The sequence below is a fragment of the Dipodomys merriami genome, unplaced genomic scaffold, assembly GCF_024711535.1.
Source record: "Dipodomys merriami isolate MVZ:Mamm:240054 unplaced genomic scaffold, mDipMer1.0.p SCAF_137, whole genome shotgun sequence".
Taxonomy (NCBI): Eukaryota; Metazoa; Chordata; class Mammalia; order Rodentia; family Heteromyidae; genus Dipodomys; species Dipodomys merriami.
The window spans coordinates 1,330,785-1,350,012 of record NW_027202682.1 but is presented as its reverse complement, the minus strand read 5'-3'; the positions used below and the strand labels follow the sequence as shown (position 1 = coordinate 1,350,012).

Sequence of the window (19,228 nt, the reverse complement as noted above, 5' to 3'; positions counted from 1 at the left end):
GCTTGCCTAGTATGGAAGGTGCAGAGATTGAGGTGGGCTGGGTCTCCAGGTGAGGTTCTGGGAGCATGTACAAGAGAAGGGGAGTGGAGGCGTGCTGGTCCTCTGGACATCGCGTGGTGGCCAGCACAACTGCTGGGCAGAAACCTGCTCCACAGCCTGCGTCTTGTCTGATCCTTGCTGGTCTGGCTGCACAACCTGACCGCCAGCACCTGCAGCCGCGTCCCCGCACCCAGGGCACACGTGAGACCCCGCTGCCTTGTGAGGGATGCCAGGCAGGCCTCGGCTTACTGTCCCGCGCGGGCTGCACGGGGGGCGGGCCACGGTGATGCGCCCACGTGGGCGCGCACACAACTCCCCGTCTGAAGCATGTCAGCGCTCACGGCTCTCTGTCCATCCACGTGAGCCAGTCAGCTCTCCTCCCCTCCCGCCGGCCCATCCACCCCAGCATTAAAGAAAGCAAGGAATTCTGGCACCGGTGGCTCACACCTGTAATCCTACCTGCTCGGGGCTTGAGATCTGAGTGGTTTCGGTTCAAAGCCAGCCTAGGCAGAGACGTCCCGAGTCTTTATCTTCAGTTAACCAGCAAAATGCCAAACTGGAGGCATGGTTCATGAGGTAGAGCAAGCAAGCTGAGGGAGAGGCTGCGTGAAGCCCTGGTGTGCACCCCAGCTCCCCAGCACCACAGAGTCAGAGAGCAGAGCCTCGCTGGCCCCCCAAGCGAACTGTGAACTCCTGCTCATCCGACGAGGCTCAGGGTGGTACAGAGGACAAAGCAGACATCCCAGTCCCTCGCCTCACGGCTCCGTCCTCTGTGGCCGGCCGTGTCCGTCCTCACGGCTCCGTCCTCCGTGGCCAGCCGTGTGTGGCCTCACTCTGCTGTCTGCTCTTTCTCTCCGCAGGGCCTCATCAAGGTCCGGGGAGATCGGTGCTGGTGGGACCTCACCTGCATGGACTTCCACTATGAGGTGAGCTCAGACAGCGGCCGCGCCAGCCCTGTGGACTTCTGCGCCTCCCCCTTCCCTCGGGCCTCCCCTGGGTGGACCTCAGGTCATGAACTGACCTGCACAGTGTCCCCCCGCCCCCCTTGCTGGCTGGGCCACGCGGATTGCGAATCCAGTGGTAGCTTTGGTTTTCCTTGTCCGTCCAGTGCTGGGGCAGGCTGCACCCCCCTTACTGGGGCTGTCTCCCTTACGTGTGACCTGCCGCCCCGGCACGGCGCCCCAGGTCTCCCCTTCCTCGCCCCAACCCAGGCCTGGGTCTCAGTTCCTCAGTTCCTGCAGACAGACCCGGAGGCTGCTCCCCTGGGCCAGGCCTGGTCTGCAAGGGGCAGGGAGCCATCCCGGGCAGGGTGGGGAAGCCCCCTTCTGCAGCTGCACCTGGCACCCCCCGAGGGCTGAAGGTGGGCGGCCTGCGTCTCGGAACCTGACCAGGGCCTGCCGGTCGGTCCTGGCTCCCCCTGAGGGCTGAAGGTGGGCGGCCTGCGTCTCGGAACCTGACCAGGGCCTGCCGGTCGGTCCTGGCTCCCCCTGAGGGCTGAAGGTGGGCGGCCTGCGTCTCGGAACCTGACCAGGGCCTGCCGGTCGGTCCTGGCTCCCCGAGCGCCTGCAGAAGCCCCGGGGCGGCCCTTGCTGGCAGGGGCTTCTGCTCCTGCACATCCCTCCCACATGCCAGGCTGCCCCAAACCCGCTCTGCGAGGGGGGCCGGCCCAGCGGCTCCCTGCCCCCAGCCTTGGCTGCCGCTGCGTCCGAAGCGCCCTGCCGCGAGCAGCACAAAGCTGAGTCATTTTTTATCCCACGTTGACATCGTGTGCCTCAAATTCGAATGACACAGGCACGCCTTGATGTCGGTGTGTGGCCCTCACTGCTTTGCTTTGTTTTTCTTTTGGTCAGTGGTGGGTCCTGAACTCTGGGCCTGGGTGCTGTCCCTCAGGTCTTCAGCTCAAGGCTAGTGCTCTACCACTTGAGCCACGGCGTCACTTCCAGCTTTTTCTGCTCATGTGGTGCTGAGGAATGGAACGCAGGGCCTCACGCCTGCCAGGCGAGCGCTCTACCACTGAGCCGCCTTCCCAGCCCCTCTCTGCTTCTTTTCTACTTTCCCCATCTTCTTTTTTTGCCTTTAAAAAACACCTTTTCTGCCTTGTTTTGGATGGACTTAATATTTTCATGACATCTTGGCTTTATAATTATTGAATTTCTGTGGCCATTTTAGGGTTATGCACACATAATACAATGCGTTTGTCTTTACCCCAATCCCTTCAAGTGATAGTATTTCAGACGTGCACAGCAGCCAGGCCCGTGGCTCCACGTGTGGCTCGGGCTGTCTGGAGTCTGCGATCAGGGAAGGTGATGTGAGGAGGCCATGGACGGCCTCTGCCTGTCATCCTAGATGGCCATCGCTACCCGGGGCACACAGCACGGGGAGTAGAAAGCTGGGCTCGGGCCCGCCAGCTAGTGGTTTATCCTCTGCAAGACAGATCTGAGGCCTGGAGGGCCCGGCCCCACGGCAGCATGCGCTGCTGAGCCCTGTGGTGAGGGGGACCTGAGACAGACCCTCATCCCCACCCACCCTTCCTCCCTGTCACAGACAGCTGACACTTGCCTCAGTTTATCTCTGCTGTTTATTCAAGGCCCCTGGAACCCCCTCAGGAGGGCCCCGCTGGGCCTGAGGGGGCCGCAGGTGTGGTGGCTGGGCCGAGACGCTGCCCACTGCTCCTCCCAGGGAGCAGACGGCGCTCTCTGGGTCCCTCACCCCCAGTTTGAGCACACTCGGTTTAGAGGTACACTCCAACTCCAGGGTGGATGGAAGTGGTTTTAAAGCAAAGAACTAGCTTTGCTTCAAACTGCTTCCCACAGAACCCTCTGGGGTCCCCCAGGGCTCACAGCCCCTGTCCCTGCAGACGCAGCCCGTGCCCAACCCGCTGGCCTACTACCTGCACCGGTCGCCCTGGTGGCTCCACCGCTTCGAGACGCTTGGCAACCACGTCGTGGAGCTGCTGGTGCCCTTCCTGGTGTTCCTCGGGCGCCGGCCGTGCCTCATACACGGGGCGCTGCAGATCCTGTTCCAGGTAGGCCACGCCCATGGCCCCCGAAGCCGCCCGGGGCTTCCCAGCAGCCCTCCCCCGCCCCCTGCCCCACTCCGCACGAGGGCTTGCGCTCTGCGCTGGCCTGGGCCAGGCACACAGTCCCCTTGTGCTTGACGCTCATAGAACAGCCAGAACCGGTGGCCCTGTCCCTGGAGGGGTGGCAGGCCCCGCCTCCTCGCTGCTGTGTCCACCTCCCCGTCCCAGGTCTGGCAAGTTCTCCGGAGGGCTCTGCCCCGACCCCAGGGTCACCATCTGTTGTCGCCGTGTGTGCCGGGATTTCTCGCTTCTCTGCTGGGCTGGCTTTCAGTGTCTTGCGTCTGCACTCCTCTCCCTGGGCCAAGCCCCCCTGGAATGTGTTCCCTTGGGGCGTGGACGCCCTGCCATTGCTGGGGTGACCTCACCAGGGTTTAGTGTGGGATCTGGCATGGTTGCCAGTGTGGGGGGGGGCCACCCCACACCCCTCTGTACAGAGCCTGCAGCGGCTGGGGAGAACTCTCCGGAGCATCTGTGCTTTCCGGCGGTTTCTACATGTATCCAACGGTGGATACAACTTTAGAACGGGCTCTGAGGCCTGGCCTCCAGCTCACCCCTCCCTCGATGGAGCACCGCCTCCATGGGCACGTCTGGCAGGGAAAGAAAAGTTCCGTGGCCTTGCCCCGGCCGCGCTGCCCGGGGCTGTTTTGCAGCCTGTGGCCCTGGAGCTCAGAGATGTGCAGACCAGGGTCACGGCGAGCAAGCGGAGTGGGTGTCCTGGGCCGGGACCGCGTCAGAGCAAGCCCCGCCTTGTAAACGTCACGCAGCTGGGACTACGCTGGGTGGTGCCACTCGGGCTGGCTTCCCGCGTCTTTGAGTGCGCACGTCCCACGCATGTGCCATCGGTCCCAGCGACCGTCCGTGTGGGGCACTGCCAGCGCACAGGCACGGCACAGAGGCTCCAGCCTGGCCCCTCAGGCCCCGGCCAGTGGTTCTCACCTGCCTCTCCCGACGTCCGCTGCGAAGCCTGGGCACTGCTGGACACGCGGCTCAGGGAGAAGCAAGGGCTCTCCTGCAGACTCCAAACCAGGGCTGGGGCTGTGAACTCTCCCACCGCCCCATTCCTTGCTTCTGCAGATGAGCAGACACTGCTGGACCAGAACCGAGAGGCAGGGTGTCCTAGTACACAAAACTGGTGTCGGGGGCTGGGGGCCCCTGCGTGCTAGGAAGCTTCAGCCACCGGAACGCAGACTTGTGTGCAGTTCCTCAGCAACACTCCCGGGTGTGCCAGGGCCGACGTGAGCAGCTCACGGCCCCTACAAGGAGGCCACAGGGTGGCAGGACATCCACGACGATGTGGGGGGGTCAGCGGGGTGGCTGGCTGGTCCACCACCCCTGGCGTCCTCAGCCCACACTGTGTGGGGCAAGGTGGTGATGGGCAGAGTGTGCCAGGCATCCATCCTGTCCCCACAGCGGGCATGTCTGGGCCCGGGCGGCCTTTGCCCTCCCGGAGTTCAGAGTGTGCACAACTCTGCCGCACCCATCTAGGGATGCGGCCTCCACTCCCTCCCCACCGCCGCCATTCTGCCCCGTCCCCCTCTCCCTACCTCCACCCCCACTCCCTCCACTGTACCTTATCCCTCACGCCCTACCTCTACCCTGTCCTCCACTCTACAGAATCCCCCACTTCCTCTACTCTATCTTATCCTCCACTCTACTCTCCCCCACTCCCTCCACGGCACCCCATCCTCCACAGCCTCCCTCCCCACAGCCTGCACTCTGCTCTCCACTCCTTTCCCACCTCCTGGTGCGTAGGCTGCCGTTCCTTCCTCTGGGAGGATGGATGCTCACGTGCTCGCCGCCGCCCACGCTCCATTTACACAGCTGTTTGGAGGGCTCCTGCCGCAGACCCGCCGGCTAGCCGGGGGCCTGTGGGAAGGGCAGGAGGCCTGGGGCCCCGCCAGCTCCCTGCACCGTCGGGACCCAGTCCTAGTGGCACCCCCACCAGAGCCAAATGCGATAAAATACGATATCCTGTATTTTCCCTTTTCCGAGACACGTTGCCCGGGCTGGCCTTGAGCAGGGTTCTCCTGCCTGAGGTTAGAGGGTCCGCCCGCACACGTGGCCAGGGTGTCGCTGTGGAGTACACGGCTTCTCTGCAGGGCAGCAGACACCCCCCGCCCCGCCTCAGGCCTGGCTCCTGCGTCTCTGGATTTGGTGGCTCTTGGCTTCTGAGCATGGTCTCCCTCACCTGAGCACCAGCCTCAGGCCAGTGGCATGTTGTTGCAGGTGGGCATGCCTGTCCATCTGGCCTAGGTTTCTTGGTCATTGCCTGACTGTGGCTTGTCAGAGCTCAGACCCACTTCTTGGGGCCTGTGTCTTGCCATGTCCTCTGTGGGAACCGGGGCCGGCCCTGTAAGATCCGCCGCCTCACACCCCCCTTCCTCTGGGGTCCGGGCACCTGTCGCCGGCAGACGTGCAGTGCTGGGCCCGGCCGCACTGAAGACCGAGGGAGGGAAGATCCCTGTGGAGTTCTCAGGCCCAGCTCTGTGCTGTGGCCAGAGGAAAGAGGAAGCAGAGCGAGTCTGGAGGGCTGACCCCGAGCATGGCCGCTCTCTGTCTAGCTGTGCAACCTGTCATGGGGCTTCTACACAGCTCTGTGAGAACCAGTCCTGTCCCCGCCTCTGCTGTGGGGCCTACTTCTCCAGGCCAGGCCCCCGCCCCGGCAGGGGGTCCTTGGAAACAAGCTCCTGTCAGAGCCCCTCTACCAGCAAGTCCAGGAGCGCCCCCAGGGTGCTTCTGGCACGTGACCAGCGCTGGCAGGGTCTTGTGTTTCTGCCCAGGGCCACCCCCCACCCATGTGTCCCGTTCCTGGTGGTGGATGTGTAGACCACATGCCCATTTCCCGTGCCTATTCTGACGCTCTTTGTTAGGTTTAGGTTCCTCCCTATTCCTGATGTTGCTCTTTGGCCCCGGTGTCCGTGTGTTAACCTTAGCTGCAAGTCAGTGCTGTCCTCCGGACACTTGCTCTCAGGATCTCACGGCGAGCTCACAGGAGTGTGTGGGACTGGGTCGCCAGTCACAAAGCCCCCGTGTGAGCGCCAGCCCTGGTGTACACACAGTGCTCACTGTGTGCGCATTCTGAAGTCTTGTTGGCCAGAAGGCACCCCCCTTCCTCCGGTCCCTGTGCACACAAGGCCTCACACTGCATGCCGCGGTCTGTGTCTTTGCCTCTGCCGTCCCAGGTCCAGGAGGCGCTGCCAGAGGCCTCCCTGGTGTCCCCGATGGAGCAGTCAGGTCCTGCGGGCCCACAGCCAGACATCTCGGGACAGGTGTCCTGTTTAGGTATCCTGCGTTACGTGGGCTACAGAGGGTCCAGCTCCTGCCTGGCAGAACCAAACCTCTGACCCTACTCTAACACTGCATGAGTCACGGGCCCAGCAATAACCTGGAGCCGTGGCCTCCCCTTCCCAGAGCACCACGAGCCCGAGCCTTGGCTGAGGGGTTGGATGTGCAGCCACTTGCATGTGGCATCCTGAGAAGATGAACTCATTTCTCATTTGCTCTGCAGAGGAAAGGAGAAAGCTCAGGTCTGAGGCATGCTGTGAGCTGGTGCCGCCAGGGGCTCACGGGTGTGAGCAGTCCCAAGTTTCTGTGACTTGCCTTTCCTCCTTGTGTGTACGTTTCAGGCAGTGAGCGGTCGAGGTGGGCTTATAGGGCGGCCAGCCAGCCACGTTGCACGGGTCGGAAGCCAGGCTGGTGCTCACCACCTCTGTGACCCCTCCCACAGCGGATCCCGTCACCCTGGGTGGCCTGAGGATTCCTGGCACAGTGCTCTTGAAGACTTACACAGGTGGACATAGGCAGGACCGACATTGGAGGCCCCTACTGCCCCAAGTGCTGGACACTGGCTCCTATAGGACTCCTAGCTGCGTCCTCACCGGCCACCCCAGCCTGGCCAGCGGCAGTTAGATGTGCCTCCAGGGCCTGGCCCCTAGCAGGGAGAGGCTCACGGGGAGGGATGTTCACACATCCCGAGGCTTGATTCTGCGGCGAGAGCTCCTGCCTCCCCTCCCCTGCACTGACTACACACCATGCCCCATGGCACAGAGAAGAACTGGTGCTGCTCCCGGATGCCGGGGTATCCTCAACAGCACCCCAGGAGACGGCCTGGGCCAGCCCTGTCGCTCACATCTGTCCAAGTCTCCAGCCTGCCAGAGTTGGGATGGTGCAGCTTCAAGTGTTGGGAGTGCTTAGAGAGTGACTATGGGCCCATGTCCCATTGGCCAGCCGTGACGCCCCTTTAGAGGGTCGTCTGGCAATGTCCACACAGCGGCGTCTGTCCATCATAGAACGTGTGACACGGGCCTGGGACACTGCCCTCACAGAGTGACCCTCACAGCTCCCTAGAGACACCATGTGACTTCCTCTGCAGTGATCAAGAAAACCCAGCAGTACCCCGGGCTGGGGACAGGGCTGCTCTGTGGACCGATCGCCCCACTGCTTTGAGGGTCCTGGGCTGTGGGACGGGGCTGCTCTGTGGTCACTCACTGCTGTGGGACGGGGGCTCTGTGGTCACTCACTGCTGTGGGATGGGGGCTCTGTGGTCACTCATTGCTGTGGGACGGGGGCTCTGTGGTCACTCATTGCTGTGGGACGGGGGGCTCTGTGGTCACTCACTGCTGTGGGACAGGGGGGCTCTGTGGTCACTCACTGCTGTGGGACAGGGCTGCTCTGTGGTCACTCACTGCTGTGGGACGGGGGCTCTGTGGTCACTCATTGCTGTGGGACGGGGGGCTCTGTGGTCACTCACTGCTGTGGGATGGGGGCTCTGTGGTCACTCATTGCTGTGGGACGGGGGCTCTGTGGTCACTCACTGCCGTGGGACGGGGCTCTGTGGTCACTCATTGCTGTGGGACGGGGGCTCTGTGGTCACTCATTGCTGTGGGACGGGGGCTCTGTGGTCACTCACTGCCGTGGGACGGGGCTCTGTGGTCACTCACTGCCGTGGGACGGGGCTCTGTGGTCACTCACTGCCGTGGGACGGGGGCTCTGTGGTCACTCACTGCTGTGGGACGGGGCTCTGTGGTCACTCATTGCTGTGGGACGGGGGCTCTGTGGTCACTCATTGCTGTGGGACGGGGGCTCTGTGGTCACTCACTGCTGTGGGACGGGGGCTCTGTGGTCACTCACTGCTGTGGGATGGGGGCTCTGTGGTCACTCATTGCTGTGGGACGGGGCTCTGTGGTCACTCATTGCTGTGGGACGGGGGCTCTGTGGTCACTCACTGCTGTGGGACGGGGGCTCTGTGGTCACTCACTGCTGTGCGGTCCTGGGCTGTACTTTGGATCACTCCAGGACTGGGCCAGTGCAGTTACTGAAAAGGGTCCCAGGCCTGTGGCCCCAGCCAACCAGCTGCTGTCACCAGCCCCGTGAGAGCTCCTGCGTGTGCCCTCAAGTTTCTGGGGCTTCTCATCCAGGGGTCCCAGGCTGGGCGTGGGCCCTGAAACTTCAGAGCGAGACTCGGCCTTGGGCTGCCTTCAGGAGTCACCGTGGCAAGGTCTGGCTGGGCCTGACGCACTGTAGATGGCTGTGCCGTGACCAGGGTCCTGGGGGAGCCGCACGCTCCCACAGGGCCAGGTGGGGGTGGAGGCAGGAGGCTGTACTCGGGCCTGCACCCCATACAGGTGGTCCTCATCCTCAGCGGGAACCTGAGCTTCCTGAACTGGCTGACCATGGTGCCCAGCCTCGCCTGCTTCGATGACATGGCGCTGGGCTCCCTGTTTCCCTCCGGGCCACAGGGCCTCAAAGACCGTGTCCTGAGGATGCAGCAGGAGGGGGCTCGCGGGGCCCGGCCATGGCCGACTCACGGTAAGTGAGACCTAGCCGGTTACCTCGTGCCCACAGGGAAGCCGGGACTGCCACCCCCAGAACGGCGTGAGCCCCCGCACCTGGGAGGGATGCTGTGTGTAGACGTGGGGTCCCAGCGAAAACCTGCCCGGGGAACATGTCACACAACCCCCGGGAGGTTCACGGCCACACTGTGGGAGGCCCCTGCACGGCCAGTGGGGCCTGTCCCTGGGCCCAGAGGGGAGGACGGAAGCCAGGGCCCCCAGGGATAGGCTGGACCCTGCTGATCGAGCGCCTCCTCTCTTGGGCTGGGGCCCCACTAATGGGGGTGCCTCCCCCTCAGGCTAGGACCCCACTAGTGAGAATGCTGTCTCCCTCTGGTGAGACTGCCCCCCCTAGGGCCAGGACCCCTGCTGAAGACTCTTCCCCTCCGGCCAGGCTCCAGGGTGCGGCAGCTGGTCAACTTGGCGCTGGGCGCCCTGGTGGCCTGGCTCAGCGTGCCCGTGGTCCTCAACCTGCTGAGCTCCAAGCAGGTCATGAACACCTCCTTCAGTCCGCTCAGGATTGTCAACACCTACGGGGCCTTCGGAAGGTACAGCCAGCCTGCACCCGTGCCCTCCGTGCCTTGGTCTGCCTGTGCACTCAGCCCACCTGGAGGAAGTGTGCAAGATGCCAGCATCACCCGTGCCCCCTGCCCCCTCCCCACACCACGGGGTGGCCCTGCCATGACCCGCGGCCTTGCTGACTCCCCAGCATCACCCGTGCCCCCTGCCCCCTCCCCACACCACGGGGTGGCCCTGCCATGACCCATGGCCTTGCTGACTCCCCAGCATCACCAAGGAGCGGACGGAGGTGATCCTGCAGGGCACGGCCAGCCCCAACGCCAGCGCGCCGGATGCCGTGTGGGAGGACTACGAGTTCAGATGCAAGCCGGGCGACCCCTGGAGGCGGCCCTGCCTCATCTCCCCCTACCACTACCGCCTGGACTGGCTCATGTGGTTCGCCGCCTTCCAGGTGAGCATGTCCTCCCTTCTAGGCCCGAGTGGTCGCGCAGGCTTCCATCGGTCCCATACCACAGAAGCCACGAGACTGTGGGAGTCAGGGAGGGAAGAGGACTCAAGGAGGTCACCTTTCACCGGAGGGTCACCAGGACCAGCCGGGCCCAAGTCCACCTGACAGGGTCCCGTCTGGCTCACAAGGACCCTGCCCTTGTGGAGGTCACTCGAGTACAGGATGAAGACACCACAGCACCCTCTGGGCAGAGGGACGCCAGGCCCAGCAGGTGGCCAGACCTCCAGCAGGACTGAAACAGCTGAGCGTGGCACCTGCAGGGAGGTGAAGTCAGGCCCCCGGGCAGAGCGGGAAGCAGGCAGCCCCAGAGGCTAGCATGGCACTGACAGCCTGCGGCAGGGCGGAGCCGGGGGACAGGAGGAGCTGCGCCTGGACACACGTGGCCCTCACGGCACCGCCTCTCCTCCCAGACCTACGAGCACAACGAGTGGATCCTCCACCTGGCGGGCAAGCTCCTGGCCAATGATGCTGAGGCCCTGTCCCTGCTGGCCCTCAACCCCTTTGAGGGCCGGGCCCCTCCCAGGTAAGGCGGGCCGCCTGCCCCACAGCCTCCACCAGCTCTTCACAGAGGAGCAGGGCCCCTCTGTACGATACTGGTCTCCAGAGCCCCTGGTTGGAAGAGGCCCATCGCCTCGCTCAACAGCTGCCCCACAGCTGCTCTGCACCATACCCGCCAGTGTCCAGGAGGCCGGGCAGAGCGGCAGGGCCTGCCCTCCAAGAGCCTGCTGTGCGCCTGACCCAGTGGAGATCAGGCCAGCTGGAGGGACCGCAGGAGCCAGAGACGGGGGAGCGTGAGCATTTAGGGGGCTGGGAACAGGAAGATGGAGATCGGGGGCCCTGGTGACAGCAGTGAGAGCTACAGGAAGATACTGGGGGCCTGACTTGCTGTGGAAGGACGAGTCCTAGGAGCCAGGGGCTGGAAAAGAGTAGGAACTGGGGGGGGAGGGCGGGGGGGCCACCAGGAGCCCACAACCAGAGAGCAGGGCCTGTGCAGCCTCCAAGGGGGCTGAGCACTCTGCTCCGTAGTATGGAACCTAGTTCCAGCGCAAATGAGGACAGCAGGCCTGGGCTGGCCGCCCCCCTCCCTGCGGGCTCTTAACTCTGACAGGACGCATTCCTGTTTTCCCTGGAGGAGCCTGGGGACAGCTGTGCCCTGGAGCTCCCCAGCTGTCGGGCTTGGCAGGCAGGGCTGCGGGGCAGCTGCGCCCAGGATGGCACCCCAGCCAGGGGGCACTGTCCATAGCCCCTCCGGGGCCAGCCTCAGGGACGCCGGCACCCTCTGGGGGCAGCTGCCCTCCCAGGCAAGGCTGCACAGAATCCCTGCCCTGTGGCCAGTGGCATGCCTGGACGTGGGCACGCGTCCCCAGCTTGCCGGGCCAGGCCTGCCCTGCCCGCGGCCCTGTCCACCAGGGGAGACTGCTGTGGAAAGGAGGTGTGAGGCAGCTCCTGGGCGTGGCTGGGGTAGGTGCAGGGACACGCAGGCAGCTGTGCAGTCTGAGCCGCCAGGGAGCACGTGGCCCTCTGCGGCGCCCGTGTGTTCTCAGGAGCTGCGTGCGGATGCCTGTTCTCGCCAGTGCCAGGGTGCGGGGCTGACCACAGCCTGGCCACCAGGAGCGTTCCTTTTCCTAGAGCAGTGGAAGAGGAGTGAACGCTGCCTTGGTGCTCCTCGAAGGATGGCTGACATCCCAGCCACAGCACACAAGGCCCGCACAGCGCTAGGCCAGGGAGGGAGGCACCTTGGAGACCTCGGGCCCTCCAAGACCCCAAAATGTAGGCGAGCACCTGGCTCTCCCCCTGCTTCGTTGCTGGAGATGAAGCAGCAGGAACTCAGAAACGCCAGCACATGGCCAAAGAGCCCACAGCCAGAAAGGACTGCACGGAGCCCCACCCCACGGTGGAGAGTAAGCAGAGGCCAAGACCCTGCGCCTCCCACCACAGTGCATCCACCCCAGCAACACATCCTCACCTCCCATGAGGATGCCTCACCTCACAGTGACACATTCTCACCTCTTCATAGTGATGCATCCTCACCTCCCCACAGTGACACATCACTTCCCACTGGGACGCATCCTCACCTCCTCACGGTGACACATCACCTCCCATAGCGACGCATCCTCACCTCCCCAGTGATGCATCCTCACCTCCCACGAGGATGCATCACCTCCTCACAGTGACACATCCTCACCTCTTCATAGTGATGCATCCTCACCTCCCGTGAGGACGCATCACCTCCCCACAGTGACACATCCTCACCTCCCCACGGTGACACATCCTCACCTCCCCACGGGGACGCATCACCTCCCACGGCGACACATCTCCTCCCGTGGTGACGCATTGTCCCCCCCCCCCAGGGTGGTGCATGCTCACTTCTTGCAGTAACAAGGTTCACTGAGGACCAGCTGGCAGCACACTCCTCACCAGTGACAAAAGACACTGTCTCATGGCCACAAAACGAAAAACCACCTGTCATACCAACAACCAGAAGACTTGGAAGTAACAGCAGAGTGGGAACTCTGTGCAGATGCTCAGAGACACACCACAGTCACCGTTGAGAACCGCAGTCAGCCCAGGAAGACCTGTGTCAGAGGAAAGAAAGGCTGAGATCTAAAGTGTCGTGGCCACACGACCGCACTGAGCAGAGGCAAGGAGGGAAGATGGGGGCTGGAGACAGGAAAAGGCAATGAGCCAACTGAGCAGAGGGAGACACTGGCCCCAAGTGAGCAGAGCTCAGAGCCTGAGGTCTGTGAAGAGGTCTGAATGGGTCACCAAGGTCCCCAGGGGGAGACAGGAAAGGCACAGAGCTGGAAGGGGCAGGGCAGCACACTCCTGCTACCCCATCAATAGGGGAGGTGTAAACAGGAGGCCCTGCAAGCGTGCAAGGCCCCACTAGGAGCAGCCGCACGCTTTCATGTCATCCCAGCACCCAGAGACAGGCCCAGAGCAGCCAGTCGCAAGCCAACCCAGGCAAACACAAGGGAAACAACCAGAACACGGGCAATCGGCCTGCCTGGCAATCGAGGCCCCAAGTTTGGACTTCCTAAGGCCCAGTACTACCAAAAAAAGCAATGGCCAAAACCTTTCCAAATTTAACAAAAGGCACATACTTATGGCCAATAAACTATGTAGACCCCAAAGAAATTTAAACCAAAGTTCACTAAACTTTGAAAACCTCAGGCAGCGAAGGCTGTGCAATCAGCAGGGGTTCGCAACCCTGCCCGGCGGGCAGCCAAGGTACAAGACAGCATGTGGCCCAGCCCACGGCCAGCAGGGCGGCGCTGGATGAGGAGCTGTGCGCCACCCCACCCCACAAGAGGGCACCAGACCTGTCACCGCAAGTGTTGAGTTCTGTGTTGAGCACAGTGGACACCAGGAGGGAGGAGACCAAAGCGCAGACATTGTGTTGCCTGCCCTGGAGTTGGCAGCTGCAGCCCGTGGGAGGCGCCGCTCTGCCAGTCTGGGGTGGTCAAGACAATGACAAGTGAGGGAGACAGATAAAGGAAATGAGCTCCTGCAGTTTACTTCCATGGTCAGGAACACCAGCAGACTGTGGGAAGTAGACAGTGTACTGTGAGTAGCCACTTAAGCAGAATCACAGCTGGGCACTGGTGGCTCACACCTGAGATGCGAGGATCACAGTTCAAAGTCAGCCTGGGCAGGAAAGCCCGTGAGCTATCTCTAACTGATAAAGCCATTAGTGAGCTGTGACTAGTGGTAGAGTGCTAGCCTTGAGTGAGAAAGCTCAGGGACAGCGCCCGGAGTTCAAGCCCAGGACCAGCATACACACAGCAAAATTCCAAAGGGAGATACTTCACACTACTAACAAGTCATCAGAATTCTGAGAAACGTGTATATAATCCAGCTAGGTGAGGTAGCAGACATCTCCAGCCCTCACACACGGGAGGACCCAAAGCTCCTCTGGGAAGCCACAACCTGAGAGGGGTGGGTGGTGACACTGGTGGCCAGGGCTTCAGGCTGTCCTCTGTCCTGCAGGTGGGTCCGAGGAGAGCACTACCGGTACCAGTTCAGCCGCCCGGGAGGCAAGCACGCCGCCCAGGGCAAGTGGTGGCTGCGCAGGCGCATTGGTCCCTACTTCCCTCCTCTCCGCCTTGAGGACCTGAGGAACTACTTCAAGGCACGGGAGTGGCCACTGCCACAGCCCATCTAGGGACACCCTGGAATAAAGGCCAGAGACCACACCACACCACATGGAGTCCCCGTGTTCCTCAGCCCACGCCTGGACACCCAGCTGGCAGCACAGCGCAATGCATAGAGGATGACCCCACGGCCACCATCCCATCCCTGCAGAGGCCTGCAGCAGGGCTGTGGCCCAGGACAGGAGTGTGGGGACAGTGGCCTGGTCCCAGGGGAGCAATGCCAGAGGCACTGTCTAGTCCTGAGTGGGTGGCAGGGCCTGGGGAGCCCACACTCACTCCCCGCCCCCCCCCTCGCCTGGCTGACGGGGCGGCCAGCAGCCAGCACCCTCCATCATGTGCCCAAGGCTCGGCCACACTGCGCAGGGGCTTAGCAGAGGCACAGTGCAGGTCTGTGTGGACCCCGGGCCCCTGGGAGCCAGCCCAGGTGCAGACAGAGAGCTGGTGTTCCGGCTGGGAACAGGGCGCCTGTGTCTGCAGAGCACAGCCGGGCTCGGCAAGGGCACACAGTATGGGAGGCGCGGGCAGGCCTGGGCCCCCTTCCCGGGCCTGCCTGGCAGGCGGCAGGGGAGGTGAGGAAGGGGGACTAGGCAGGGGTGGCAGCTGGTATAGCCCAGAAGAGGTGACAGACACCAAGTGGCCCCTGCAGGCTCAGTGCAGACATACGAACCCGCGGGCCTGGCAGGCCAGAGGGTCTGGAGCAACGTGTTCTCTGTGGACAAGGCCACAGAAAGGCCCTGTCACCATTCAGACACCCTGTACCCTGCGTCCTGTGGGCAGCTCACCCACACCCCACTTCGCATGTGTGTGCCCAAAACCAGGTCTTGAACTTGGGAACTTGAGCACATCTGCAGACGTGCATCTGCTGAATTGGAGTCCCAGGGCCATTCTGCCAGCCTGTCTCAACTGCAGACCTTGGATCTATGATTCTAGGCGTGGGCACTGGCACTAGGCAGGCTGATGTTTCTGTCTGTGTCCTGTGATACTGTTGCGAGGGTGGGGACCCACCACCGGGTGTCAAAGGCACCCAGTGAGGCCTCAGGTGGGCAGGACAGAACCACAGTGGCTGAGCAGGCCTGGCCCACGTCATGCCCGCCCATCCCTAGCAAGGCAGGTCCCATGGTCCCCGAAAAGCAGAACCATCAGATACCTGATGAGCTCACTCGAGATGCCAAGGCTCTGAGGGGAGCCCCGCACCCCAGAGGGTGGACAGGGCCCAAGGTGGCACCCCAGACCTCTGCTCTCTGACTAGCACAGCCCTGTCACACCCATTCTCCCTTCTGCACACACAGCCCTCTCTATTCTCTAGCCCTGTCACCCCAGCCAGAGCGCCAGCATGTCCTCCCCGCCCCCCACACACACCAGGGTCACAGGTCCTTTCACACAGCCACCTGTGCCCAGGCCCACGTAGACTTCCTGCTCCCCCTCGCTCCAGTGGCAAGGGCAGTACAGCAATGCGAGGCAAACTGGACCTGCTGAAGGACCATAGCATGTCCACTACATCCTTCCAACCCCAGAACACTTGAGTGGCACCTTCTTCCTCACTTCCCTACAATCGCCCCACAGCAGGCGGGGGAGGGAGGGATAAAATTCAGACACCAAGTCAGACATCTGCTTGCCCACACCCAGCAGCATAGTCACTCACCTTCCAGAACATGGGGCCAGCAGGAGATGGCCCAAGGACTCTGGAATAGCAAGGCACACGGGTGGGCCTGACGGGGCCCTGCGGAGCCTGTGAGGGCCCTGCTGCAGGGGGCGGGGCTGCCACCTGTGGGGAGTGCTGTGTGGCTGCCGCTCACCCAAGTGCTTCTCCCTCCTCAGAATGGGTAAAATGAGGAGGCAGCCGTGCTATAGCAGAAGAGCTGGGGGAATATCAGAGAGGTTTTGAGAAAACCACAAAATGCTACAGCAGCACATCACCAACAGCCAGAGTAAGTGCAGGGAGCCAGGAAGCGGGACTGGGCTGCCCAGGAGCCAGCAGCCCAGGACCCTGTGAGTCTCAAGCTCGTGAGGGACTGCAATAGTAAGCCATCTTGAAAGAGGGTGAAACTGGAGGTCCCCTACTTCCTGGTTTCAAAGCTTCTCAGAAAGCCAGTGACTGGAACTCTGTGGTACTGGTAGGCACACTAAGCCAGGCATGGTGGTACATGCCTGTAGTCCCAGCAGTCAGGAAGCTGAGGCAGGAGGACCATGAGTTCAAGACCAGCCTAGGCTACACACTGAACCTTATGTTAAAAGGACAAAACAAAAGAACAGGCAGCTGCTGGACAGTGGAGTCAGCCCAGGGACCAGCCATCAGCTGGTCCAGCAAGGTGCGTTTTGAAAGGGCTCTGAGACCAGTGAATGTTGCTGGGAAACTAGATCCACATACAAAGCATGAAGTGGGGCCTTCATACCGTATCACAATCAGTTTAAGCGTTGGGGGGGGTGGCTCAGTGGTAGAGGCTGCCTAGCATGCGAGGAGCCTTAGGATCCACCCCCAGCACCTGAAGAAGGAAGAAAGCACTTGGCAGGCATGGTGGCACACACCTATAATCCTAACTACTTGAGAGGTTAGCCCCTGGAGGCAAGTGGTTCAAGACTAGCCCAGGGGCTGGGAATGTGGCTTAGTGCTTGCCTAGCAAGTCTGAAGCCCTGGGTTCCATTCCTCTGTATTACATACACAGAAGAAACCGGAAGTGGCGTTGTGTCAAGTGGTAGAGTGCTAACCTTGAGCAAAAGAAGCTCAGGGACAGTGTTCAGGCCCTGAGTTCAAGCAGGACTAGCAAAAATAAAAAACTCAGGCACAACACTCACAAGACACCCCATCTCAACCAAGGGCTGAGAGTCAACATACACCAATCATCCCAGTGACGCAAGCAGCAAAGGTGGAAGACCACAGTCCAGGCAGGCTGGGTGTAAAGTGCAACCCCCACCCTGAAATAACACTGCTCAGCAAGCCAAAGCCCTCCAAACTCCTGTTTCACCACCAGAACACCCTTTGGTACTGGGCCATCTACCTGCCCGGGAAGCCACAGCCGGTCACCAGACTGCGCCAGCGCCCTGTCCCCGGGGGAGGTCGCCAGTTCCTCCTGGCTCGGCTCAGCTGCACCTGGGCTGCCTGGGGCCCTGGTCCCAGCTATGCAGCTGGCTATTTGCATCTCAATGACCATGATTAATATTTAAGAAGCCAGCTGTCTGAGCCACAGGGAGCCCGGGAGGGAGAGGGGGAAAGATGCCTCTTTGGGCTGAGCCCCCCACCCCGCATCCACTGGCTCCCTCCCTCCTCTCAGTGGATGGGCCACTAGCAGGGTCTAGGGCCCGCTGTGTCCCCACCAATGTCCTGCCCAGCAGGGACACATGGGCCCGCCAGCTCCTCCTCCCTGGGCTTGTCTGGTCAGCTCTGTTATGCCCCATCTTGGGAATGTGGGATCATCCAAGGGTCAAGCGAGTTGGACTGTGTCCCCCAAGTCTGCCCAGAACCTTGAGGTGTGAGCCTAGAACAAGGGCCCAGGGTTAAGGCCACCTTAAGTTCAGGCCCCTGCAGCAGACGGCCCAGGCCCGCACGCTCAGCTACCCAGGAGGCTGAGCAGGATTGAGTTCCACACCAGCCCGAAGCAACTTAGACTTCTCAAAACAGAACTTAACGAGGACAGCCCTAGGGCTGAATGCAGTGGCTCACTCCTGTCCTCTCAGGCCTCTGAGTCAGAGACTAGACTGTTAGAGGCTAGCTCAGGCACAAAGTTGGTAAGACCTCATCCGAGTGACGGTGACAGAAAAAAAAAAAAAAAAGCCCACCTGAAAAACAGCTAACCAAGAAACGCTTAGAGAGCCCCGGGGTGGAGTCTGACCCGAGCCTGGAGGCAGCTGCGGGCTGACACCTCCGCTTTACCCCGCCTTCCCCGGCAGGCAGCGCGGCCTGAAGGCGGGCGGGGCGGGGCCGCAGGCGGGTCAGACAGCCGGGCCAGGCTGGGGGGGGGACTGCGGAGAGCCGCGACGGGAGCCCCTCCCCAGCTGCGGACGAAGCGCAGGCTGAGGGGGGGGGTAGCGGGGGTCAGCAGGGGGCGGCGCGGTTCGGGGCTGGGGGGGGCGGCGCGGTTCGGGCCCGGGCTGGGGGGGGCGGCGCGGTTCGGGCCCGGGCTGGGGGGGGGGGGCGGCGCGGTTCGGGCCCGGGCTGGGGGGGGGGCGGCGCGGTTCGGGCCCGGGCTGGGGGGGGGGCGGCGCGGTTCGGGGCTGGGGGGGGCGGCGCGGTTCGGGCCCGGGCTGGGGGGGCGGCGCGGTTCGGGGCTGGGGGGGGCGGCGCGGTTCGGGCCCGGGCTGGGGGGGGCGGCGCGGTTCGGGCCCGGGCTGGGGGGGGGGGGCGGCGCGGTTCGGGCCCGGGCTGGGGGGGGGGGCGGCGCGGTTCGGGCCCGGGCTGGGGGGGGCGGCGCGGTTCGGGCCCGGGCTGGGGGGGGGGGGGCGGCGCGGTTCGGGCCCGGGCTGGGGGGGGGGGGGCGGCGCGGTTCGGGCCCGGGCTGGGGGGGGCGGCGCGGTTCGGGCCCGGGCTGGGGGGGGGGGGGGCGGCGCGGTTCGGGCCCGGGCTGGGGGGGGGGGGCGGCGCGGTTCGGGCCCGGGCTGGGGGGGGGGGGCGGCGCGGTTCGGGCCCGGGCTGGGGGGCGGCGCGGTTCGGGCCCGGGCGGCCTCTCCGCCGGCGGCTCGGCCTGGGGACAGCTGGGGCGGCGCCGTCAGCCGGTGCCACAGCTGTGCCGCACAAGCCGGGCCTCGGCCCAGCCGCCTGGAACGCCGCCCGCACCTGTGCCCGGAGCCCGCGTGCGGCCGCGCAGGCCGGGCCGGGCGCGAGCGGGGAGGCCTCGGGTGGCCCGGCGCCGCAGGCCGGGGAGGAAGCACCCACCTGACCGTCTCCAGGTCCGGAGCTGAAGGGCGAGCCGCGGCCGTCCTCGTGCGCGCGGCGCCTCAGCTCCGAGAGCGGGCGGGCGCTTCCGGTCCCGCGCACGAGGCTCTGAGGCGCTTCCGGCCCCGCGCACGAGGCTCTGAGGCGCTTCCGGTCCTGTGCACGAGGCTGTGAGGCGCTTCCGGTCCTGTGCACGAGGCTGTGAGGCGCTTCCGGTCCTGTGCACGAGGC

The 19,228-nt window shown here is 63.6% G+C and overlaps 1 protein-coding gene across 1 annotated transcript in view; it reads left to right on the top strand.

Moving 5' to 3' along the window:
• Lmf1 (lipase maturation factor 1) overlaps window positions 1-14,177 on the top strand; it is a 47,913-nt gene extending 33,736 nt beyond the window's left edge. The window contains exons 3-9 of the mRNA XM_070019893.1: window positions 900-965; window positions 2,897-3,064; window positions 8,743-8,926; window positions 9,344-9,497; window positions 9,736-9,919; window positions 10,387-10,499; window positions 13,967-14,177. Coding sequence (XP_069875994.1) covers window positions 900-965; window positions 2,897-3,064; window positions 8,743-8,926; window positions 9,344-9,497; window positions 9,736-9,919; window positions 10,387-10,499; window positions 13,967-14,141 — 1,044 coding nt within the window. The 3' untranslated portion in view covers window positions 14,142-14,177. The remainder of the gene's footprint in view (window positions 1-899; window positions 966-2,896; window positions 3,065-8,742; window positions 8,927-9,343; window positions 9,498-9,735; window positions 9,920-10,386; window positions 10,500-13,966) is intronic.
• Window positions 14,178-19,228: the final 5,051 nt, after the last annotated feature.